We start from the raw sequence: 25345 nt of genomic DNA on the forward strand, positions 1-25345 counted from the left end.
TCTTTTAAAGCAAATACGCAGAAAAAAGAACAGACACAAAAGTTCTGCTTTATATTTAATGGTTGTAAGTTGATTTCACCAACAGAAATATTTAAACAAGTGAAACAAATTGATAGTCATGAACCAATATGCCATCACATCACGTCTTTTTGTTTCATAATTCACAATTAAGTTTAAGTTGAATTAACTTGACATTCTGGCCTGCCAGAAAAAAAATCTGAGGATACGTTAGTACAATGACTTGCGTGTCTCCCACTGCTTAAAGTGTTAAGTGGCTAATTTACCAGTTAATAAGACATGTTTGTATGCGTATATATTTATTTAACCAACTGATAGCCATAACATTTCTTTTTATAAATCAACTAAAGAAGAAGAAAATGTTTACCAGCAAGGCATCTGAAGAGGCCAACAGCTTCACACAAAAGCACTTAAGAAATCAAATTCTCATACAAATTAATAACAAAACATCATGCAATGATGACTTCATCAATCTACACACAAGTATACAGATCTGCAACTTTGTAACATGTTTTTTCCTGTTTTGCTTTGAATGAATTTCAAAGAAATCACCTCCAACACTACCACAGATACTACTAATGCTTAAACACATCATTTGATTCCCCCCACCCCCCATTTTTTATAACCTTTTATCTGTTTAAAGAGCATTTTATGTGCATAATAAGTGTATCTACAACATCAGAGTGAGTGACGTGTAAACAGAACAGTTGTACCTGAGAAGCTTTTTGTTTCAAACCCACCTTAAATGATACAGATACATAGAGGAAAGTTAGAAATCTACTGGGCTAATCCTGTCAATCGACAACCAGCACAGTGATACTTTGTTTAGAACGTCGCCGAGGTTCAGGCGCAGCGAGTAAAGTTCAGGATGAAAACAAACAACGCTTCACCACGCACTGCTAATTCATAAAGGTTGTAAACCTGAAAAACCACTAAAGTCACTCTCGTGATTTTCTAAATAACAACGGAAGCAAATAACGGTAACGAGAGTCGGGCTTAGAGTTGCTCAGTTCACAGCAGAACATTGCACAGTGATTTTAAACATGTAAATAAAAAGATAAAACAACCATGTCCATATACAGTTAATGTTTAACCATGTAGTATCCTACTCTTGCTACAGCAGAAAAGTGACTTAATCCTAATTGCACTAAAAACTGCCAATTAAATGACAGAACATGCTTAGAAACTAAACAGATTGTCAAAAACAGTCAGCTCCACTAACGAAACATCTTATGTAATGACTTTTTTTCTCTTTTCTTTCTTTCTTTTCTAAATCTGTGATGCACGTGTTGTTTTTTGGTACACAAAAAAACTATTTACCACCGAAAAAACGCACAATAATGAAAGTGATTGATGGTGGTGTTCAGTGACTTATATTTATTTATTTATTCAGCTATTTTAGATTATTGAGGGCAGTGATTTCTATTCTAAACCTAGTGCATATTAATAAGAACACTGTTGGAAATGCAACATTTAAGTTTCTGCTATCTCTTTTTTTAAGGCTTTAAGAGAGAGGTAATAAACAGAATCATATCTGTCACTTGTTGCTTGATCTTCGCTTGGATAACTGATTGATTTATTAATACTTTGTTGTGATAATTATTGAAGTGCAGAAAAGCTGCTCTCCAGAGAAAAATTATTTCACGTGGGTAAAAACAGCCCGGTCTATGCTGTTGATCCTTGGCTTCTATCACATTCTCTTGCTCACTGTGCCCGCTGTAATGTTCAGTGACAGTACATTCTGTTTAATAACAGCAGACTAATGCCTGGGAAGACACACATGCATTTGCCTGTCCAGACTTGATAGATTAAAAACAAAGAAATCATAAAGATGAAGCACACATAAACCTGTACATAAATACATATTCAATAACCAACGAACTCAAAGTGTCTTCTCAGCATGGCACCCATTCACTCATTTCTCCTACCTCAACATTTTAAATCATGAGTCACTTGCTATATGCTGTATATAGAGGGGTCATCATAGGTCACTTTGGTAATACCTTATTCCAAAGCAGGGCTGCTTCAGTCATGTAGCTTTTGGCCATTCAGTATTTTTGTTTTAACTTCTTGCAGAAAAGGCAGCTGGAGTAGTCTTGAGGACAGTTTCACATGGCTTCATTGTTCGAAGAAAGAGCACTCCTGGATCTTGTGAGAGGCCTTAAGACTCTATGAGGAGGCTAGAAGGGACGAGAGAAGCGAACAGAGAGATGGAATTCAGTCAGCCAGTAGCTGCAAGGAGTCGCAAAGTATTTAAAGGATAAAGGCTGGCATTATTTTGTATTTTTCTTATTGTCAAGATGAAAGCAAAACTAAGAAACAGTTTCCCTGTTTTTCCAATTTACCTCTCAGACCAAAGCCTGTTTATTTCTACAGAAGTCATTAACAGGAGAGGAGATTGCAAATATTTACTTTAATTCCTTTTAAGGAGCAGACGGCAATTTAAAAAAATGTACTGTAAACATTACAAAAGAGGAGTAAACATTGTAGTAGTGAATAATCTTCTTCTGTGGATTATCAGCTCAGTGTGCTGGGACCAGACTGTCTCTAGGGTAAAAACACAGCATGTAACGCTTTCAAAGGTTGCCAAGTGCAACACTTTTACTGAAGAGGCCGCCTAGTATCACTATGACTGTGAATGTGTTGTGTTTAATTCTTTGTTAGGGACACCTGTTCAGCTGCTTATTAACACAAATATCTAAAGAGCTAATAACATGGCAGGAACCCAGTGCATTTACGAACAATGACCTGCTGGATATTGAGCATCAGAATGGTGAAGAAAAGTGATTTAAGTGATGGCATGGTTGTTGGTGCCAGATGGTTCTGGTCTGAGTATTTCAGAAATTGTTGATCTACTGGGATTTTTCCCACACTGCCATCTGTAGAGTTTACAGAGAATCGTATGTAAAGAGAGAAAAATGCAGTGAGTGGTAGTTTTCTGGGTGAAAATGTCTTTTTGATATCAGATGTCAGAGGAGCATGACATGATTACCCAAATAGCCACTCTTTGCAACCAAGTTTATGCAGAAGAGCTTCTCTGAACACACAAGAGCAAAAGATCACTTCAGGTGCCACTCCTGCTAAGAACAGGAAACCGAGGCTGCAATTTCTACAGGCTCAAAAAATTGGACAATAGAAGAAATGCTGCCAGTATCCTAGTATTTTATAGGATACTATGGGTCCCTTAAAATCAACTCTTTATGACCACAGTACCTATCGTCTGATGGCTGCTTCCAGCAGGAAAATGTTGCATGTCACAAGGCTCAAATCATCTCAAGCTGGCTTCTTTAATACGACAGTGAGTTCACTGTTCTGGCCTCCACAGTCAACAGATCTCAATCCAACGTAGCAACTTTGAAATGTGGTGGAACGTGAGATTCCCACCATGGATATGCAGCGGACATATCTGCAGAAACTGTGTGACGCTATCATGTCAACCTGGACTGGAATCTCTGAGGAATGTTTCCAGTATCTTGTTGAATCTCTGCCATGAAGACTAAAGGTAGCTCTGAAAACAAAATAGGCTCCACCTGGTAAGAACAAGGTGGTACTTAAAGTGTCTGGTGAGTGTATGTTGAATCAAATGTGGCACAGAATAGCTTAAATGACATCAGTGTTTACTGACTGTTGAGAGGCTGTTCATAATTTTAATATGCAGCTTAATTAAGAGCTTGTGTCTTTAAAACTTGAATTTGGCCTGGTGGTTAAGAGAAGCATGCTTTACTGTTTTTCTCACGTTTCTCTTGTCAATAGCGAGACCTTAGAGCAGGGGTGGGCAATCTCAGTCCACGAGGGCCGGTGTCCCTAGATCTCACCTTGGGTCAACACACCTGAATCACACAATTAGTTCGTTACCAGGCCTCTGGAGAACTTCAGGACATGTTGAGGAGTTAATTTAGCCATTTAAATCAGCTTTGTTGGTTCGAGGACACATCTAAAACCTGCAGAGACACCGGCCCTCGTGGACTGAGATTGCACACCCCTGCCTTAGAGAATAGTAATGAATAGGTAAGTTTGGCCTTGCATCATTGGAGCTGTTACTAACTGATTGGGAGGGGGAGGGAAAAAGTCCTAGGTCTCGAGGCGTAAATGCACATTTGTTTCTCAGCAGAGTATTTGTGGTATCAGGGGACTGATGTGGTAATAACTTAAAAACAACAAAAAACTACAGTCCCATGTTGATTGTGATGAAACATTATGTCACTTAGCGCATGCGCTGTGGCTCACTGATGTTTCTACCAGGGTTTGGGTCGCACAGGAATAAGGAACAAGCTCTTTCAGGCTTTAGCTACCCAGGCAACACTCATTTGTAGTATCAATTCATTGTTGATTTTTTCATGTGATCTTCTGACAACTGAAAAAAAAATATTGCCAGCTTTATCCTTTAATAATCCTGCTTTATTTAGCTGTTCATTGAGAACGCCAATCAAAGACATACTAGGTGTTGAGGTTTATGAATGAATGCTGGTTCATTCCAGGGAAGGATTTCACACAAACATTTCCACATCAAAACTAAAAGTTATTCTAAATGGGTGAAACACACTAGAAGGCAAACCGTGTGAATTTATCAACAATGTTTAATATTTCCAAAAAATCTGAGTCACTGCAATCATGCAATCATTATTTGAACTAAATAATGTTTCTACCAAGTTAATGCATGATTCAGTTTCATCAGTGCAGAAATTCTATTAGCAATCTGGCTCTCCACCATCGCATAGGTACTGGACCATGATGATTTATTTAGGCACGCAGCAGCAGAAATTAGTGAATCATTGAGTAAATCACCATTCTCAAGGGACAGTTAGGATCAGACAGCAGCTGAGCAGCCACGTTCACAAGGCAGTGTACCTCAGGAGCCTTCCGCTTAGTCAGCCTGAGCTGTGGAGATTTTGACGCTGCCTGCGCCTCTTTCCTCACCTCCTCAGGCTGCTCCAGAGCCACCGGAGTGGGAGGTAGAGAGGGTGCGGAGGGTGGGGTGGACTGGGGTGTCATAGTGGGTGTAATGGGCGTGGGCTCAGACTCAGAAGTTGAAGCATTCTGGGACAGAAACTCCTTGGAGTCCCACTGGTCCAACCCCAACACCTCAAACTCAGTCATGTCAAAATCCTGCCCTGTACCGTGGGAAAAGGTCGGCAGCAGGGAATGAAAAACTAACCAATCAAAGGCCTAATGCTTCCCATTTCATTACAGAAGAGATGTAGCTGATTTTGGTCAGTTTGGGGATTACGAATGCTCATATCATAATGCATCATCATCCTGCATGCTGCACGACTGAGATCAAACACCAATTTGCTGCAGCAAATACAAGCATAACAAGGCTGTTCTTATTAGCCCTCCTTATGTCCTCCTTTCTATTATTTTAAGAGTCAGAGTAAACCTTCTTAGCCTGTTTTCCATGTCAAATAATGCCACAACAGAAGACAAAAGATAATATCGTAGAAGCTTTAGTGATTTTGCATTTTGGTGATTTTGTTGTTGTCAGCAAATCCAATGATCTCACAAAAAGATCAAAACCACAAAAAAGCAACTTTCTGATGCCTCTGCGCCTTAAGCGCCATTGTTATACAGAAAGTATAAAAAACACATTAATGAACCACATCTTAGCTCCAGCTGACATTTATTATGATTCATATTAATTTTAACTCCACCCCAAACCAACCATGCAACTAAAAATACAGCTCGCCAAATGTGTATTAATCCACAGCTGAAAATAGTCCCCAACAAATGTATCCAAGTAGCTACACTGCCCAGCTGTTTAGGACATTATTTAGACATATAAACATATGCAGCCTTAAAATGAACAACAGACAACGTCTAAGTCACAGAAAGTAATGGTTTTGGTCTTTTATTTGGATTTGTCGGCAATAACAAAGATCCTCAGAATGAATGAAAATTCAAACGCTGGCTCAGATGTTTACAGCAGCTTGGTTACCAAATATTCGATGACATACCCTTGCTAAGATTCATTATTTAATAATACCGTAACCCCATCGATATTAACAGTTGTTGTTACTTCTAAATTTAATTACATGAAAATTTTTTTAAATTATCTGAAAAATACAGCACCGAATTAGTACAAATAATAACCGATTCCACTGTTAAAGTTGGCACAAAATCCCTCCAGCTGCATGCGAGTTTTGTCACAGGATGGTTAGCCCTGTGAGGGCCTGACCTGCTCCAAACAGGAAGGTAGGGCTGAGCTTAGGGGGCCAGTCAGGAAAGCTGAGGTACTAAACAATATCTTTGGGCTTAAACGAGCTTGAACAGGAAAACAGATATCGCCTCGATAATCTGCGTCACACAAACCAGGCAGGCACTGCTGCAGCATTGTAATGGCTCCTACAGTGTGCTCATCGAGCCCATATTTCCATATTTTTTGGTATGTTGTGCTATTTAACTCATTTACATTTTTATAATGCTTTATAAGACTATTATTTGTTGTTTGTTTATTTAGTTTTCAGGGCTACTGTAGGTGGCATGAAGCAGTATGGAAATCACATCTCCTCACCCTTGTAGCTCTCAGACTTGCTGCGCATCATAGGTCGGGTTCGGTGCTGTGCGGCTGCAGGCTGCGTAGAGTCGGAGCTGCTGTTAACAGGGTCAGACTGGTAGGAAGAGAGATCCTGCATGCTGAAACTCCTGAGTCTGTCTGACAGAACTCCTTGACCCTAAACCGGGAAAGGCTATGTTTTAGTATCAGCAGCAGTGTGAGACAGGCTGGGGATGACATGGCATCATGAAATACACAAACATTACAGTAATCTGCTGCGTCCTCTGCTTCAAAAACAAATGTTCAAAGCTTCATGAATGTGATCGGCCGCAAAAACAACAAGCTTGACACATTATTTACAATGCCCGAGCACCGTACCCCCAGTGCAGTACAAAACAAATGTCCAGAGTCTGCATTACCTTTGTTGCAGCCATGACTGCAGCTGTGGCTGCAACGTTCAGTCCTTTTCTCCCAAAATGCACCAGTGTGTCATAGCTTTTGTCCTTTGCTTGGCAGATATACTCATCAATGTCCTAAACAAAGAGCAAAAAAAAAGAATCACATGAACATGATGTATCTCATTGGCATTGTGTAATTGCTGGACAGCTGTTTCATGTGTTGCTTGACTGCATCATTTCATTCTGTGGCTTTTGATCTTCAGAAAGCTCATTTATCCATTTCCTGCCACACAAACAGAGGGGGGGGGGGGGGGGAAAGGTGGAAAGGAAAAGACGAATGGAAGAAGACTGTGACATGTCTTTGCCTTTGTCCAGCGGACACATTTTTAAAAGCTTAAGTGGGAAAGTGAATTGGCACAAAGACACTTTTGTTCCTGAGACAGTCGCAAAACTCCAGTTCTATTAGACACAAAACCACGCGTGTTAGCTTAAAGCCTAGACTGAACATTTTGCCCCCTATGCCTTTCCTTTAACGGCACCAGAGGAAATAAAGGAAGATACAACAACAAAAAGGAAAGGGATTTCACCTTTTCTTTTGAGGAAAGCGTGGGATGAACAAACTTCCTGTATAGCACACTGGAACCTTTAGTGTAAGGGGATAGCAGCCACACCACAAAGGCTATCTTCAGTTCATAGTAGAAAGGAAGCCTGCAGTGAAAACACGGAGTAGCAGTAAAACACAATAACTTGTGTTTTTTTATGTCTGCCATAAAGATTGTTAATGATAACCCTACAAGACTCAAGACAAGAGTTGAAATATATTCCCCGGAGGGCCTCTGTACGATCATTGACACAAAACATCTGCAGTCACCTACCAACAAAGAAACATGTCTGTAAACACTTCCACAGATGTAAATAGGGCAAATATTATCCAGTACATCATCCATTTCACCTGCAATGTCATAGAAAAGTCAAATCTGTTAATGCAAATCCACATAAAACATTTCTATTTACTAATACATCATGGTGTTACTATTGTAAAGCTAAAAACATTTTACTCACGTATTCTTTCACATCTTTGGACTTCACAGCTTTATAAGAAGAGTATGCAGGATATAGTGTACCAAAGACGAGTCTAAAAGACAGAAAACCGATTAATATTCAGACATAAAAAAACGTGCCACAAAGACATGTTTAATGCAATAAAACATGATTAAAAACAATAAACTGCTGTGAAAAAGTCTATGTTTTGTTTCCAAAGTGACAGACTTTCTTGTAATTTTTAAATTGATCTCCATCAATAATTCTCCAGGCTTTCTGAAAATCTTTCAAATGTCTTCTTTGGACACTGGCTGTTGTTTAACTCATATGCTGTACAGTCTTTGTACTGCAGGAACTATTGGTTCCTATGACTACCTGTGAATCCTTTGAGCACCTAACCCAAGGGATGAACCAGTGTTGTGACTACACATAACTGACAACTTAGTGAAGAAGTAATTTTATACCTTTAGGCACTTTGTTGTTGTCAGGTTCCCATAAAAACACAGTTTGACAGGCATAAAATAGTATTTTTGGACCAACAAGATGATTCCTAAAGAGCCAGTAGCTGAAACTTTGTAATTTCTCAGCATGGTGTGCAGCGTGTCCTTAAAAAATTTGAGGAAAACTGACAAGCAGAGAACAAAAGACATTTGATAGAAAACAGAACAAAATGCAGGCAACATCCAAAGACAAGCTTTGAATGTCCTTCATAAGCTTGGAGAACTATTCCTGAAGACTACTTAAAGAAACAACAAGAAAACTCATCTGTGAGAGTGGAGGCATTAAAGAATAAAAGTGAACACATCAGATTTTTACTTTAAAGCTTATTAGTATTGCACAGCCTGTTTTTTTCCTCTATACTCTATTTTCATGTGTATTTGCATGTTTTTAATAAATCGCTGCACCTATTTCCCATTTTCCTAGCAAATTACGAGGGGTGAAAGACTTCTCCACAGCAGTGTATGCTGTGCATTAAAGCAATCCATATATAGACATTTGGGAATAATTCTTTCTTCTTAAGCATTTGTATGTACATTTTGTTTTGAATCTTTGGACCTCTTGTAGACATTTACAGGTTTCCAGGAAAGATGAGGTCAATCAGAAACTGTAAAGTATTACTCATGGCTAATACGGGCTTGGCAGCTGACAGATAAAGTCAAGTCATTTCAGGTAAAATTAGTTCACATATGTTGTCTTTTTTCTTTAAATTCCTCCTCTTATGCAAGCACCTGTGCTGCTGGGTGTCCGGACAGAGACGTGGACTCTGTGAAAGTGCTACAACCAAGCAACAGCAACAGCTGCGTAAGTGCGACCTGATCAAATTACTGACCCACATCATGTTGCTCGGGCCTGGCCGGCTAACTCGGAGTTCAGAAACACAAGGACGCTTAAAATATCGACGCAGCTAAAACCTTTCTGTTGGCCACCGATCCAAAAACGAATCTGCATAACCAGGTTTTGAGCTGCCAAAGCGCTGGCAGTCCAATCAGTGTAACAAAATCTCGTTATCGAAATGTAATTGCTTCCCTATTTCGAGGTTAGAGCCTACTGTTGCTTTACACAGTCTGCAATGATGCTGATTCATAGTTTGTGCAGGCGAAAAATAGCCATGACCTACACTAATAATAATAGGAAACAGGCAGCTATTGATATAAAAACATGGGGGTATATGCATCCACTCTTATAACATGAAATGCTCTTGCATTGTAACCTGAGAAGGCTGACCCATCCCTTTTGGGGGTTTTTTTCCAATGTGGGACATCCACACTCAATATTGGTCCACTCAAAGACCGCTCCTGTTGTTCAGACACCTCGCCACTCAGTGACATTTAGGGCTTCTGGCTATGAAAGAAGCCCCCAGATTTCAGGATCTGACTCATTTTTATCATCTCGTATGACGATAATACATTATTCACTCAATAACGTCATCTTTTTGTCTAGAATAAAAAACAAATCACTTGATAAAAACAAAGAGTGGCAGACTGCTGCGCGCTGCCAGCCTGTTAAGAAATACAGTAGGTCTATACAGGCCCGGGGCTCATTCCGGCTGAAACGACAAAGTACAATCCCATCAAACCCGGGCTGCTTTCAGTCAGAAATGAACAGCACGACACTTGCTCTCTATGTTGACGTCTGATTCTGATTAAAAAGGCTGTCAGGCAGAAATGCGGGGGCTTGTAAAGCGCGCAGCTTCTCCACCGTTAATGTGCGTCTCGATTTGCCACCTGCAACAATCAGGCGATGCGATCTGTTCATATCCCTCTATGACAGAGAATGTTTTAAATGAATTTAAAAAGGGGACTTACACCACAAGTCTAGAGATGATCCAGGAGACCATTGCGCTGGGAAGGCGACAGGACGCGCTGTCTGCAGGGAGGAGTTTCCTCCAGATGACAGGCGCGTCCAGGCGGCTGCGTGTGGACGCACACAGGCGGCAACGTGATGCGGGACAAACAGTGAGCGGCCTACAGCTCTTATCCATAGATGGCAGTGTTGCATTGCACAGACAGCAGACACACAACATGCCGGAGCGTGAGTCCTCAAGCCCACAAGGGTGTGTGGATGTGTCGATGCAGGGTTGCAAAGGAGACAAATATCTCCTGTTCCCCCTCTCCGTGCTCCTTTTAAGCGTTTGTATTCTGTAATCCCTTTCAAATTTACCTTTTAATACTGCAACCAAATCCCCGTAAAGCTCAAAGATCCACAAACTACCTCCTACTTGGAATAATACGGTAATACTACGTGGCCGATATGTTTGAATGAATACTTTTGTGGTCATTTAAATGAAGGTACACACACACATGCATTACTGCAACGAAAACATTTTAATTAGCGATTTATCTACAAGTAAACTTCTTGATTGCTTGCTTTATGTCCGAATAGTAGAGAGTATTATCCATCACACTGCCTCAGAGCTGCAGATAGGAACAAATGTTTTAGCCTGAACACTCTTGAAAGAAAAGATTAAAGAAATGTATTAAACAACTGTAACGAGAACATGGTGTTTTCAACTGTTACCCATTAACACGTCATGCTCTTTAAACTACACACAGGCCCACTTCAGGATGCAGGGTTCTGATGTTACTACTATTCTATGGTGTAACATTTTTAAAGGGAATTTTTACAATTAATCAAATGACCACAAATCAAGTGACACTGGGGAATTTGAGGAAGATGAAGAGTAGCTAGTGTGGCCTAAAACAACGAGCAAGAGTCCAAATATTTCAGATTGTACTGACTGTAATCTTGCTCACAGTTGACATTTACAACTGAAGGTCAAACCTTATTAAAATGACCTCATAAAAACTAAAAAGTGATTTCAAGGACAGGGACATTGCCTATCCTCGAAATTCTCATCCCCTGGTCCCAAACCTGAGAACACTTGCATTACCAGAGCAACAGTACCTTGGCTTTGTCTAGCCTTTCACACACAAACTGCAGCCAGAGCACACAGGCGAGGTTTTGTTACCGTCCAACAAAAGCTGCCAAGGGAGGGCCGTGGCTGGCAGAAACTTGACCCTTTTGTCCATTTTAACAAAACGGACCAAAAAACCCCCAAAAACAAACAAAAAAAGAAAAAGCCGGTTTGAAATGGGGTGAATTGAAAATGAACCCTTCCTAAAAATTAAAATTCTGCTCCTTTAAAAAAAAAAAAAAAAAGAAGAAGAAGGCATTAGTTTATTATAGTTTGACACATAGCTCCTGCATTTAATTAGATAGACTGTTGTCTTTGGAGTAGTCTCATTAAGGTCTTTATTGTTTATATAGGCTATTTTTTTGTGTGCCGGTTGAGCCATTTTATCTGCCAGACAGCATTAAACCGACTGTGTGCACTACTTTTTCTGACCCGCTGATTGGCTGATTCACATATCCCAAAAGGCCTACTATAACAAGAAGAGACCTGAGATGTTAAAAAAACAACACACAAAAAAAGAAAGGTTAGCGTGATCAGTGCTGCAAGCAGAAACCGGCAGAGACAAGTTACTGGTAACTGTCAGCTTTATTCTTAAAAGTTAATTTCTTTTTTTCTCCAAGACATAGAAAAAATATACACACAGTACATCCACAGTACATACGTTCTGAACACCCAACTTATTTCCTCTGCTTGTTTCTGTTTAGGAGGGAATCATGGGGATGAAGTCAAACATTTAACGAGCTGACTGCTAATGTCAAAAAAACAAACAAACAAAAAAAAAGTAAAGTAGTATGCGTGGAGTTTCCGATCAGTGTAACGTGTATAGCCACAGAACGAACAGACACATTTTGACTGGACTGTACAGAAAACAAAAAGTGAACCCCATCCACCAACATCTAGTGTTTCGGATTTTGTAGGTTAACTACAGGTAAACGGAACAAACAAAATAATAATAATTTGATCCTAAGTGATTAAAAATACAGCTGAATGGCCATTTCTGATGTGACTTGTCATCAACAGTTATTCAGTCTGTTGCATTTGGGATCATAAATACTTCCACAACCAGTCTATAATAACTTTGGACAGAAGAAGAAGAGTATGATGAAGCACTGTAGGCACAGCAGGCTTTTCTTACTTACAATATGTACACCTTCTTACCCTTCTGCTTGACTTTGGATAATAAAGACTTACCCAGGGTTTACCCTTGATAATTATACACAAAAAGCAAAAACGTATTTTCTTCTGGCTGAGTAAACCAGATGACTATCGAAAAATTGACTGTCGTAGCACAATGTTAACCCCAAATGATTATGTGAATTTATAACAAGAAGCGATGAGGATACTCGAAACTGTAACCTCTGCACCAGAATGATCTCTGTCCTTCACGGAGTGAGCCACCTGACTTCGACAGGCAGCACAGCGGCAGTTCACCTTAGCTCCTCAGGGCTGCCAATCTTGACTGCATCTCTTCAATGTCCTCCTCTGACTCTTCATCTGAAGCCGCAGTGGCTCCAGCGGGCTCCATTTCAGGCAGGGCATCTGTGACTTTGTTCGGTGCTTTGCCAAGGGCACCTGACAAGAGAAAGCAGAACCAGCGTTTTCAGTGTTTTGACTTTATAGCTGATCTGTGGTTCAGACTTAAACTCCCTAAAAAAAACCCCAAAACAAACAAAAACAAAAATGTGACTTTGAGCTGTGATTTTATTTTTGTCACCTGCTGTGATATCAAAGAGGATCCTGTCGACTTCCTCCTCCGCTGCTTCCTCCATCTCCTCTCCGTCTTCCATGCTCTCAAAAGTATCTTCCATCATTTCCTCAATGATACCAGCCTGAAAGGTAAATATGCCAAGTTTTAGCTTTACTATGAAAAGTTGTGAAATTTCTTTGGCACAACAATTAAATTGATCAAAAATTTAACACAACTGTAACTAAAATAATATCTCAAATTCAACAAAGCAAAATAAACAGAATTAAAATATTAGACAACATCAGTGACACAGTGTAACAATCACGTAACAATAATATCATGGTAAACAGTGACCTTCGTCATCTCCTTCGACAGCTCCCTCATGGTGGCCTGGATCTCTGGGATTTTGACTAGATTGTGCATGGCTTTCATGACGTCTGTGCTCTTCTGCATTGCTCCAGCAACACGCGCCACAGCTGAAAACACGCAAAACAGATTTCCTCAGTGACAGAGAAGAGCATTGATGATCACAATGTCATTAGAAAACCTGCTCTAAGTGACAAACTAAGTACGCCCTCCTCCCCATCTTGTGCGCTGCCACACTCACCAAGCTGATTCTTCATGCTGAGAACTACAGAGTTCATCTGTGCTTTGGAAGCGTGAAGTTTTGTGACAGCTCGTTTGGACTGAATCACCTCCTTCGCAAGCACCACGCACACATCTTTCTGTCCCTTTTTGGCAGCGTCTTTGATGGATCGTTTAACTTTTTCTTCTTCTCTTTGAATATCTGAAACCAAAATATGTCAATTTCATTACACAGACAACACACAATTTATCAGGTCTTTGATTATATTTATTACATATACAAAAAGCTAATTTGGTATCTTTATGACTTACTGAGTCAAATGATTATTTTACACCTTCCAGATGAATAATTAAATGACAGCAATTATCAGACAATTCAAATACATTGTACTTACACTAGATTTATAACTCCTCAGTTTGGTTATCAGATATTTAGGTGAAAGTGATATAAACTGAATGTAAACGGTCCTGGAAGTGTCAAACTCTGGCTGTAGTCTTACCTCGAATTTGTCTGTCCACCACTCTCATTTCCTTCCTGATTTTATGATTCCACTCCTTAACCTGAAAGAGCACATTATCTTATTAAAACATGACACAGTCTCTGTTTCTCGGCCAGCTACAGGTGGATGTACATGTAATATTCGTTTTAACACGGGTGTCGCAATACAACGACGCCATGTACAGCTGCTAATATGTAATGGCTCATAAGGTTGGCTAAAGTGAGGACAGCAATGGTTTGTTTACAGTGAAGACTTATATTAGCATGTATGCTAACAGGCACACTACTATAGAAAGCATAAATCGGCTAATGGACACCGTATACAAGCGTGTGATCTTGAATAGTGTAAAAAAAAAAACTATGTAAGCTAATGTCAAACTTGTTGTTGTTGTTTTTTCAACTAGAGTGCTGTTGACTACTTAATTATCAGCCTGAAGTATCAACATACAGGACGGACAAGCCCTAGCTGTGTGACAGCTAACGTTAGCAAGGATAGCTAGAGCCACTGTCTTTCTTTGCTTTTTGTCCACACAGCTCTTAAAGACAGGTTCTGGTCACCATCAGTCAGTACTTACCAAATCAGCTGCTGGCTTCTCCTGTGATTTCCCGAACAGTCCCATCGTAAACAATGTGTTAAAAGGCAAGCTAACCTATTTGACTTGAACTAGCTGGCTAGCACAGCCTGTTAAACTATCACTTCCTGTTCTGGCAAGGGGCGCCGCGGGCTGAGTCCGAATATGAGTAAACATTCACGTCCTCAACAAGAAAACAGGGAAATAAGAACAAGTGTTCAAATAAAGCTGAAATCGAACGAGACACTCAGCAGTGACGTGTTATGGGTTTGCCCTAAAAAAAAACTGAAGGCATTTGGATCGAATCAAAAAGAAAGGTATTACAGTTTCTTTTAAAAAAATCTCTCTATTCTCATTTTAGTTTAGTCTTTATCATTTTAAGAGTCTGCTATATTATTATATTTTATCTTTTATGAATATAGTGTTAAATAAATAATAACAAGGTCTTCGATGTCATGTGCTGCTGTTCATCTCAGGTTGCATTTATGTACTTGTAAAACTGGCTAAGGACCTGATTTTATTATTATTATTATAAATATTTTAATTATGTTATTTAATTATGTAAAACCTTAGAATTTAAAGAATGTGTGCATTTTTGTTTTGTTGTGCCATTTAATACCATGACTTTAAACACTATGAAACCCCCCCAAAACTCACAATTAAACATTTATTTTGGAGATAGATAGATAGATAGATAGATAGATAGATAGATAGATAGATAGATAGATAGATAGATAGATAGATAGATAGATAGAACAATATGACAGCAATTTTCCGTTATTGTGTTGCTTTGCTAACAACTTGCGGAAATCTGAATAGGCTGTAGTCAAAGTTTAAAAATATTCAAATAATATAATATATTGGGTAAAGTATAATAATATAAAACACCCCCTAAAACTAATTTTTGTTTTCTTTCTACTGATATAAAATCATGTCTTTATTACTATGCACCGGTTGGCATAAGGCTGTTATGTGTGATTCTATCTTTACTGGAAATTGCCTTTTGTGTGACACGCTTACCTAACTTAAACACGATTCCTTAATCCAATAATATAATTAATATATACATTTAGGCCTTTTATCTGGAACATTTTATCTTATGGTAGGTACCTAAACAACTTAGCCAGAAAAGTTATGTATATCATATTTTGTTTAAACAAAGAAGTAAACATAAACAGATAAAACGCATTGAAATAAAACCAATGAATGAAATGAATATAATTCAATGTGATTACGCGCAGTGCAACCCTCTGTTGTCATTTCCATGGAGATAAGACACGTAAACAGCAGCGTCATATGTCGCTATAAACAAATGTTTGCAATAACAGTAAATATTACTGTACCGACTTAATAAACTTGTATGTATAAGCAATATATCGTCTTAGGGCACTCTAAGCTTTACCTCTCGCAAACAATGCTTTCAGGTACCGCTTACGTACCACTATCTCATCAGATATGATCTAGCTATCAGTAATGTTAAAGTCATAGATATTATAGTTGTATGCGTATTGATTTTGAGGCACGTGAGATGTGAAGGTAGAAACTGTACCTGCAGGTTAAATTTAGGGTAAAATTTACGTCAGGCCCGTGCCGATTACCGATGACGTACTCAATGGTCCCCTTTTCCAGGTGGTTCTAGATTTTTCTGTTATCGATTGGTTGCCGCACCAATCACGTAAGGACATTGGGTGTGACGCAGCCAATCACAGGCGTACGTGGGCGGGTCCGAGGAGATACAGTCAGTCGGAGCCGCTGGGTGATGTTAGGGCTGCCTGGGAGTGGGAGAATCCGCTCTGGACATCATTGCTCTCTGGGATTACACTGAATGAGTTTGCTATAAACAGCTTTACTTACATAACAGCTAGTAATTCAGTTAGTGCACGCTCGGCTAGCCGTGTCGTATATTTTCAGAGCGGACGACACGCTTAAATAAATTTAAAATTAGGAACAGACCGCCATTGTGTGTTATTTTTCCCCCTTCCTCCTAGGTGTGAGTGCGGTCATTTGCGGAGGATAACTTGGGTGAATTTAAGAGCGCTCAATATGTCAGTGGTAGGCATTGATGTGGGTTTCCAAAATTGTTACATCGCTGTGGCCAGGAGCGGTGGCATTGAAACCATTGCCAATGAATACAGTGACAGATGCACGCCGTAAGTATAGCCGAAATATTGACAGACATCATCGCCGTGTAAGTGTGGTCTGCCTGTGAGTTTGTTACGCAATGTTTGCAACTGGAGGCGCACTGACTGAGCGGTGTGATGCACAGGAAGGCAGCAGGGATGGTGGCGGCGGTAGTGATGCGGCCTTAGTTCATTTCCCGTCACAGCAGGTTATTATAGGTCTTTTTTAAATAACAGTTTATTTTTGTAGGTAGTTGAGATGTCTCCTGGCTATCACCACCGAGCTGCGCAGTGCACGACAAGCTGACTCAGTTAACCTACTTGTATTGTACATGTTATTTTGTTTAATATGCGTTTTAAAGTGTTTGCATACTGTACAGACATCAAAGGATAACGAATAGGTTTTGACATGGTATAACGATAATGCGTCAGTTAAGGCCCGTCTACAAACTGCATCTTTAACGCATGCAAGTGCTTGATCAGAAGTGACAGAGGATTAAATCCCAGGGTGAATGTAAGGAATCAACTTGGCGGACTGAAACAAATCATCTCCAAGTGGGTCTCCGTTTCTGTAAACTGAATTTGCTGCAGCATCCGTGGAAAGGAGACTGAGAGGAGCATTGCACCTTTAAGTGCATGAGGATATTTTTCTGTGGCAAGGTGAAGCTAGGGAGTGACTTGTCACTGCTAGCCAATGTGAAATGAATCCTTGTGTGAGGAGAAGCGTTGGTCTTTGTCATTAAACACAACGATTTTCCTGTTTTTTCTCTCTTTATTTTGGATAGAAAAAGCTTAATTTTCAAGGTGATCTGCTATGTCTCACTGCCCTAGTTTGTAGTTCTTGTTCAGACACTCTCCCCCGTGAACTATCCCTCATGGCAATGCTCAACATTTCAGTTGGCAGCCATCGAAATTGCAGTTCTTCTTCGTACGCCACATCTGTTAACAGGATTACTTCTGTTTGTTTCCTATTAAGGGCCTGTGTGTCTTTGGCCTCCAAAAATCGCATGATTGGAAATGCAGCCAAAAGTCAAGTAAGATCATCCATGAAATTTTATTTTTGGCAGACACATTACATCTTCAAACAGTTGTCTTTTTTTAATCTTTGCTAAGTATTTCCTTTCTTTCAGATTATAACAAACTTCAAAAATACAGTCCATGGCTTCAAAAAGTTCCACGGCAGAGCATTCGATGACCCATTTATCCAAGCAGAAAGACCTAAACTGCCTTACAGCTTGCATAAGCTGGCCAATGGAACCACTGGAATTAAGGTAAAGTACTTTACATCTTTTTCACCACTTCCCATTTTTTTCCCCCCATCTTTGCTTTTTCCATCAACTTCCAAGCAACCGATCACCTTCACCCTTTTGGTTTTTAATTTGCTTCGGGTCTCCCTAAATGCTTGAGTGTTCCTAGGTGCGTTACTTGGACGAGGATAAAGTGTTCACAGTTGAGCAGATCACGGGGATGCTGCTCACCAAGCTGAAGGAGACGTCAGAGAGCGCCCTGAAGAAGCCGGTGGTGGATTGTGTCATCTCTGTGAGTGATGAAAACGGTGCACAAGACTTGTCGGTGTAATTCAGAACGCGGTTTTGAGGAGAACATTAAGATTTGTACTCTGCTTTACAGGTCCCAAGTTTTTTCACAGATGCTGAAAGGCGGTCGGTGTTCGATGCAACTCAGATTGCAGGGCTGAATTGCTTGCGGCTAATTAATGACACCACTGCAGGTCGGTGTTCTTGGATACATTAGTAACTTTATGAAGTGGCCATAGTCAAACATGGAACGTAAGGGTTGAAAATAAATGTCTTGTCTATGAACAGTGGCTTTGGCTTATGGGATCTACAAGCAAGACCTTCCTACACCAGAAGAGAGGCCGAGAAACGTGGTATTTGTGGACATGGGGCATTCGTCATTCCAGGTGTCTATCACTGCCTTCCACAAAGGCAAACTCAAGGTTAGCCTTTTGCCTTCCTTCTCGTCCTCCAGCTGCATCTGCTCTTTTGTTCTTAAATTCTAAACTCCGTATCAATCTGGTGCGTCAGGTTCTTGCCACAGCATTCGATCCATACCTTGGAGGGCGTAATTTTGATGAGGCATTGGTAGATTACTTCTGCGAGGAGTTTAAGGGCAAGTACAAGCTCAACGTGAGGGACAACCCGAGGGCTGTGCTGCGGCTATACCAGGAGTGCGAGAAACTGAAGAAGCTCATGAGTGCCAACTCCTCCGACCTGCCTCTAAACATAGAGTGCTTCATGAATGACATTGATGTTTCCAGCAGGATGAACAGGTAAAAACCTATTTGTTGTTGTTTTTTTTCATCTCAATAAGCACACTTAATGTGGATATCTAAATTGTTTTTTTCCAATGTTTAAATCCTCCAGGTTACACTTTGAAGAGATGTGTGCTCAGTATCTCATGAGAGTTGAGATTCCATTGAAATCGGCCCTTGAACAATCAAGTACGCCCCTTAGAGTTATTAATTCATTAATTGATATTAATGTTAAACAAAGGAAGAATCTGCTCAGGAATGTGTATGTTTTGTCTGGCAGAGTTGAGTCGGGATGATATCTGTGCAGTGGAGATAGTTGGAGGAGCCACAAGGATCCCGGCTATCAAAGAGAGGATCGCCAAGTTCTTCTGCAAAGACATCAGCACCACACTCAATGCAGACGAAGCTGTAGCAAGAGGCTGTGCACTGCAGGTTGGAAGATCCTCAGATATTAACACCCAGTATTTCTTTCCAATGTAATATGAAAAAAATAGTAGTGATAAAATGGAGTAAATATGTGTTCGTCTTTGTGGTTTTGCTTGTGCGTATGTGTCTGTGTAGTGCGCAATTTTGTCACCAGCATTTAAGGTTCGGGAATTCTCTATCACTGATGTGGTTCCTTTCCCGATTACTATGCGCTGGAAATCACCCACAGAGGATGGATTGGGGTAAAGATAGCACCACTCTACAAGAGACAGTGTTTTTTTGTGATTATGTGTCTGGAGGACAAAAACTGGTTTATGTATACATAAATATATGTATTTCTACCCTGTTTATAGGGTAGTCCTAACCTACAGTACTGTGCAAAAATCTTGAACCGCTTTCAATTCAATCTTTAACTTTCAATTCTTTATATTTTGTAAAAAAATATAAATGCAAGGTGAAGGTGAAAAAAATGGAAATAGGTTCAGCAGTTTAGTTCATTTCAGTAAAGATGAGGGGACTTGGAAAGGACATGACTTTTCCTCTTCTGTAGATGGTTTTTAGGCCTGTCACCTTTTTCTCCTGCGCTCCACTTGTCACTTTATTCTCAGATTTTTTTTTTTTAAGGACACCCTGCACACCATTCTGATGGTAACAAAGTGCCTAAAAATACCATTTAAAACTGGTCCTTTGCTAAGTTGTCTGTTATGTGTAGATACAGCATCGATTCGTCACCTGAGTTAGGTGGTGTTTTCATGCTAGAGTGATTCATAGGTCAGTGTAACTGGTTCAGTAAATAAAAACATTCTGAAAATTGTCAGTGACTGAACTGAAATTGAGGGAAAAAGCAGCCAGTGTCCAAAGAAGAACTTTGAAAGACCTTCAGAAAGCCTGAAGAACTATTGCTTAAGACCACTTTTAAAAACATGAGGGGTAGCTCAAGACTTTTGCACAGTACTTTAATCGAAAATATAATAAATACCTAAGAGGTCTAGATAAGAGTTGATTATATGGGCATTAATCTAGTGACCTTTTTCATTACTAAAGACTAAAAGTCTGCACTTCAATTACATATTGACTGATTTACAATCCACTGTGGTGGTGTACAAAACACAAAAACTGTGTCTTTGTCTCAAACATTATGGAGGCTACTGTATGTATACTTACTGCTTTTTGCTCCTCCAAATAGACGAGTCAGCTCTAGGACACAGTATCTGCTGACTGTGATTACTTTCCATTGCCTGACTTTGCTTTTTTTTTGGCTAATTTGTGCTACAGAGAGTGCGAGGTGTTCAGTAAGAATCATGCTGCTCCTTTTTCCAAAGTGATTACCTTCCACAAGAGGGAACCCTTCGACCTTGAAGCCTTTTACAGCAACCCTCAAGAACTGCCCTACTCCGACCACAGGATAGGTAATGGTGCTAATTCTGCTCTATTAGCATCAAAGTGATCAGTCCTTACTTGGTTTTACATAGACATTGCATGTATGCATGTATCAGGTTCCTTTAACCAGCTGCACAAGTATGCAGAAAGAGGCGGCTAATGTAGGTGCGCTAAGTAGCTGGCCCAACAAATTGGATGGCAATTAGGAGTAAGGGAAGCAGGTTCTCGTGTGACTCAGCCGAACATCATAATTATCTGTACTGTATGTGTATCACCATGTGGTGGGTGGGTGTGTTTTCTCAAGTGGGATATCTTTTTTTTTTTTTCTATGCAACTGCCAGTTTCCTGTCACAAGAACATGTTGAGGTCCTATTAAAGAAGCCGCTCCTTTTCTTTCCATCTGCTTCCAGGCTTTTTTTCAGTACAGAATGTGGTTCCCCAGCCAGATGGTGACAGCTCTAAAGTGAAAGTCAAAGTGCGCGTCAACATCCACGGCATCTTCAGCGTGTCCGGCGCTTCTCTGATTGAGAAGCAGAAAGGAGAGGGCGAGGACATGCAAACTGATACAGAGCCAGTGGTGCAGAATGAGAGCAGAGCAGAGGAGCAGGTAGGATTATTGTTGCCACAGTCACTCTTGTGATGCCACAGATGTCAGCTGGTCAGTTTCTTTGAGCCGTTCAGAGTTAAAGCACAACAGCTATTGGATAGAATGGGTACTATTCTCATAAAATTTATGTTCCTTATTGTTTATCAGTGGATTTCCGCCACTTAAAAATCAGCTTTTTTGTAGTTTTTTGAAAGATACTATCATTAATTGATCTTTTATATGCAATGAAAAATATCTAATGCTGTGACACCTGACTTAAATCTTCGTTAAAATAATTATGTATGTGTCTCAGATCAAAATGCAGGTGGATCAGGAAGGCCAAACCCAAGGGGAGCCGCAGAATGAGGATGCCAGTTCCAGCAGTAAGGTTAGTCAGGCTGCGATTTAAGGATGCTTTAAAACTGCATGTTTTTCTTGTTTGTTCTTGCTCATATCAGACTGTATTGATAATAAGACAAGCAGAACCCTGATACTGATATTGTTGAGACATGCTTTCAATTAAATTAAGTATTAAGTAATTCATGTATTGTCACAGATTCTGTATGCGAGCTGCTGAATTCATGTCAGCGCTGCTCATTGATGCATCTGTGCTACAATTAGATGGACTCATGCAGTATTAATTAGTCTAAAAAAAAAAAATAGATGATTATTTTGGCAAGGTGCCCCATGTTTGGAAATCCAAAAAGGCCTCATTGTGTTCTCTGGTTTCCAAATTTAGGAGGGAGCAGCTGGTGAGAAGCAGGACCCAGCAGCAGGAGGAAGCAAGCCCAAAGTCAAGGTGAAGAGTATCGATCTTCCCATTGTGATCAACAACATTCGACAGCTTGACAGTGACGTCCTTTCTAACTTTGTGGAGTATGAGGTGAGTGTTGCAGGTGGCCTTTAGAAAAAGCCGAGTCATGCTCTGATACAAGGAATTTTATATCTATGTATGAACATCTACTGTTGTAATATATTTATGACAGAAATCAGGACAAGCACAGGTTTTATTCAGAAATGTCATACTGTAATATCGTATGGCACGCCTTGGTTGAATCATCCGTAACTTTTTTTATTTTTATTCATTCATTTTAATTTTTTCATCATAGCGTCAGATGATTATCCAGGACAAACTGGTGAAAGAGCTGAACGACGCAAAGAATGCTGTGGAGGAGTATGTGTATGATCTGCGGGACAAACTTTGTGGGATTTATGAAAAGTACATCACTGAGGGGGTAAGTAGTACTTTTTGCATCTATTATAGCAGCCCCCATGTTGCAGTAAACGACTATTATATCTGAGACGATGTATGAAGAACTGATCTGTATAAACATTTCATGTTTGTTAATAACAGGACAGCAACCGGCTGACGCTGATGCTGGAGGACACAGAGAAGTGGCTCTATGAGGATGGGGAAGACCAACCCAAACAAGTCTATGAGGAGAAGCTAGATGCACTTATGGTATGTTTACATTTATTACAAGAAAGATTTTGCAGACTACTGCATACAAAAAAATATTTATGCCCCAAATGCTAACTTTTAGTAATTTGATTCGATGTAAATTTTCCATTTTGTTACATAAGTAAATAAACCGGTTCTAATATAGCGCTTTGCTACTCTGCTTGAGCACTCGCTCATACAACATGTCTCATTCACCCATTCATACAACCACCAGCCTTATGATTAGTAGATGACCTGCTATATCTCCTGAGCCACAGCTACTACTTAGCACGCATATTTTCCTTAATGATTACTTGCTTAAATAAACCTTTGATTTTATAAATCTCAGTGGCACTTTACCCAGAATTGTTGCTTTATGTTCATGTTTCATTCATTCATTATATAATCTTATAGATTGTAATTTATGCTGTGATTTGGAACTTTCTAAAAGTTACGTTGAATAAAGAGTAAAGATGTAAGAATATTTTAAAGTGGTAGTAGCTTTCAATGTTAACGCAAATTTTTTTTATTCTCCAGAGGTTGGGCCAGCCCATTCAGGACCGGCACAGGGAGCATGAGGACAGGCCGAGAGCATTTGAGGAACTGGGAAAGAAACTGCAACTCTACATGAAGTTTGTAGATTCCTACAAACAGAAGGTAAGCCCTCTTCTGACTGTGATGTTCTTCCATTACTCCTTTACAGGAAAAAGACAGAAGTAGGATTTGTGTTTGGAACTGCATGTTTTGTGCAGTGCGTTACAAATACTGTGTTATGCGAACAGGAAGCGTGATAAGACATATAAACATAGATGACTTGACACTTATAAGAAATACAGTCTGTAACTGATACTTGAGGTATGTGACAAAATAACCATTTATTTTTATATTTTACTGAGAGAATATGTTGATGGTGTCTTACTATGTTTATATCCTTGATCTTGTATTCTAAGTGTTTAAATTATTTTCGTATTTTAGCTTATATAGTTTAAAGTGTATTTTGTTATGGGAAAAATATAATAGGATGACTTTGTTTTAAAAGAGATACATTTTAGACCTGCTAAAGGTTTTCTTCGTCAAAAACTCTTTCCCAGGACGAGCGATTCCTTCATTTGAGTGCAGAGGAAATGAGCACTGTGGAGAAGTGTGTGACTGAAAGCATGGGCTGGATGAACAGCAAGATGAATGCGCAGAGTAAACTTGCTTTAACTCAAGACCCAGTTGTCAAAGTAGCAGACATGATCGCTAAAATCCAGGTGTGTGATCCGCTTTTTAAGATCTAATAATCTTCTTCCTTTAGTGAGAATGACATCTTCTGATTCTCCTTTGCTTGCTTCTTCTCCAGGAGCTGGAGGACATATGTAATCCAGTGATCAACAGGCCAAAGCCCACAGTGGAGGAGGCCCCCGAGGTGAACGACCAAACCAGCGGAGCTCACAACGGCCCGACGGCTAAGCAGGGAGGAGCGGAAGGAAAGAGGGAAGCAAAGGGGAGCCAGCAGACGAAGCCGGGCACAAAAGAGATGGAGGTGGACTGAGATCTGTGTCCGACGCGCAGACTCCGCAACCATCAATGCGTTTACTGTCACACGGCATCTAGACAGGCGCAGAAAAATCAACACCTGGGAACATTTCTCAGTCCTCATCAACCACTTATGTGGATCTGTTTTTTTTGTGTCCTCTCCCATTGGATTTTACCATTTGAGGTTTTTTGTTTTCATCCTTATGTGTGACACTGGTGTGCTTTAGTCTCTCAAAGGTTTGCCATACTAAAAAAATTAAAGAATGCCACAATAGATGAAAATATGAGTCTGTCGTAAAACCGATTCCTTCGTATCTCACAGGAAGGTACGCTTTGTGTTTTGCATTCCACGTGTCTCTTAAGTGTCCAATATCACCCATAAGAGAAATAGACAGTGCTGTCCATGCCACTGCTAGTGCAAACCTTTTAGTTAGTATACAATAATACAAATTATATTTGTATTCAACGAGTTCGAAGAGATATGTCCGTGTCTACAAACTGTAAATATTATTTTAGTAAACAAAAGCAGCCAGCATAGACATGTACATAGAGAACACATTCTAGTGTTACAATGGAAATGCTCATATACCAAGTTTCCTTTAGTGATTGGTTGCCTATTTCCTTTTTTTTTTTTCTTGCATTTTTCCATATTTAATTGAAGGTGGGGGGAAAAAATAAACGCATTTGTCTGCAAGACTAATTTGTACGTGTGAAATGATTGATTTTCAGAAGAAAGTGGCCATCTGTGCTGTACTTATGTTTTCAGATGTGATATGGAAAGTTTCAATATATAGATATTGAAAGTCATTTGTAGCAGTCATTTACTCTTAAACATGCATTAACCTGTAATGTTTATAGATGGCCTAAGAAACCAGATCCCGCAGAGTGAACATGAGT

At 39.8% G+C, this 25345-nt stretch overlaps 3 protein-coding genes across 4 annotated transcripts; 1 reads left to right on the forward strand and 2 right to left on the reverse strand.

The window, feature by feature from the left end:
- Positions 1-48: 48 nt before the first annotated feature.
- Positions 49-10343, reverse strand: reep1 (receptor accessory protein 1). 2 transcript variants are annotated; one of them, XM_085342889.1, is made up of 8 exons: positions 10254-10343; positions 7969-8041; positions 7782-7858; positions 7494-7614; positions 6928-7041; positions 6527-6686; positions 4867-5129; positions 49-2198 (listed from the first exon to the last, which is right to left on the reverse strand). In XM_085342889.1, the coding sequence occupies exons 1-8, from the start codon at positions 10283-10285 to the stop codon at positions 2127-2129; spliced, it is 912 nt and encodes a 303-aa protein (XP_085199015.1). In that variant the 5' UTR covers positions 10286-10343; the 3' UTR covers positions 49-2126. The 2 variants fall into 2 exon arrangements, with proteins under 2 accessions (XP_085199015.1, XP_085199014.1); XM_085342888.1 differs by having other exon boundaries at positions 4936-5129; positions 10254-10323.
- Positions 10344-11937: 1594 nt separating this feature from the next.
- On the reverse strand, positions 11938-14844 carry chmp3 (charged multivesicular body protein 3). Its single transcript, XM_085342741.1, has 6 exons — positions 14709-14844; positions 14135-14195; positions 13657-13836; positions 13404-13525; positions 13077-13191; positions 11938-12934 (listed from the first exon to the last, which is right to left on the reverse strand). Exons 1-6 carry the CDS (start codon positions 14751-14753, stop codon positions 12795-12797), a joined length of 663 nt encoding a protein of 220 aa, XP_085198867.1. The 5' UTR covers positions 14754-14844; the 3' UTR covers positions 11938-12794.
- Positions 14845-16484: 1640 nt separating this feature from the next.
- On the forward strand, positions 16485-24597 carry hspa4l (heat shock protein 4 like). The gene is made up of 19 exons (XM_085379215.1): positions 16485-16855; positions 17802-17859; positions 17956-18096; positions 18242-18364; positions 18455-18554; positions 18649-18782; positions 18871-19115; positions 19210-19286; positions 19378-19529; positions 19659-19765; positions 20799-20932; positions 21314-21510; positions 21803-21877; positions 22229-22372; positions 22599-22724; positions 22844-22951; positions 23468-23587; positions 24022-24183; positions 24273-24597. Exons 1-19 carry the CDS (start codon positions 16749-16751, stop codon positions 24462-24464), a joined length of 2502 nt encoding a protein of 833 aa, XP_085235341.1. The 5' UTR covers positions 16485-16748; the 3' UTR covers positions 24465-24597.
- The last annotated feature ends 748 nt before the right edge of the window (positions 24598-25345 follow it).

The sequence above is a fragment of the Diplotaxodon limnothrissa genome, linkage group LG19 (assembly GCF_057381915.1).
Source record: "Diplotaxodon limnothrissa isolate DT_005_m linkage group LG19, D_limnothrissa_male_GT1.1, whole genome shotgun sequence".
In the NCBI taxonomy this organism is placed as follows: Eukaryota; Metazoa; Chordata; class Actinopteri; order Cichliformes; family Cichlidae; genus Diplotaxodon; species Diplotaxodon limnothrissa.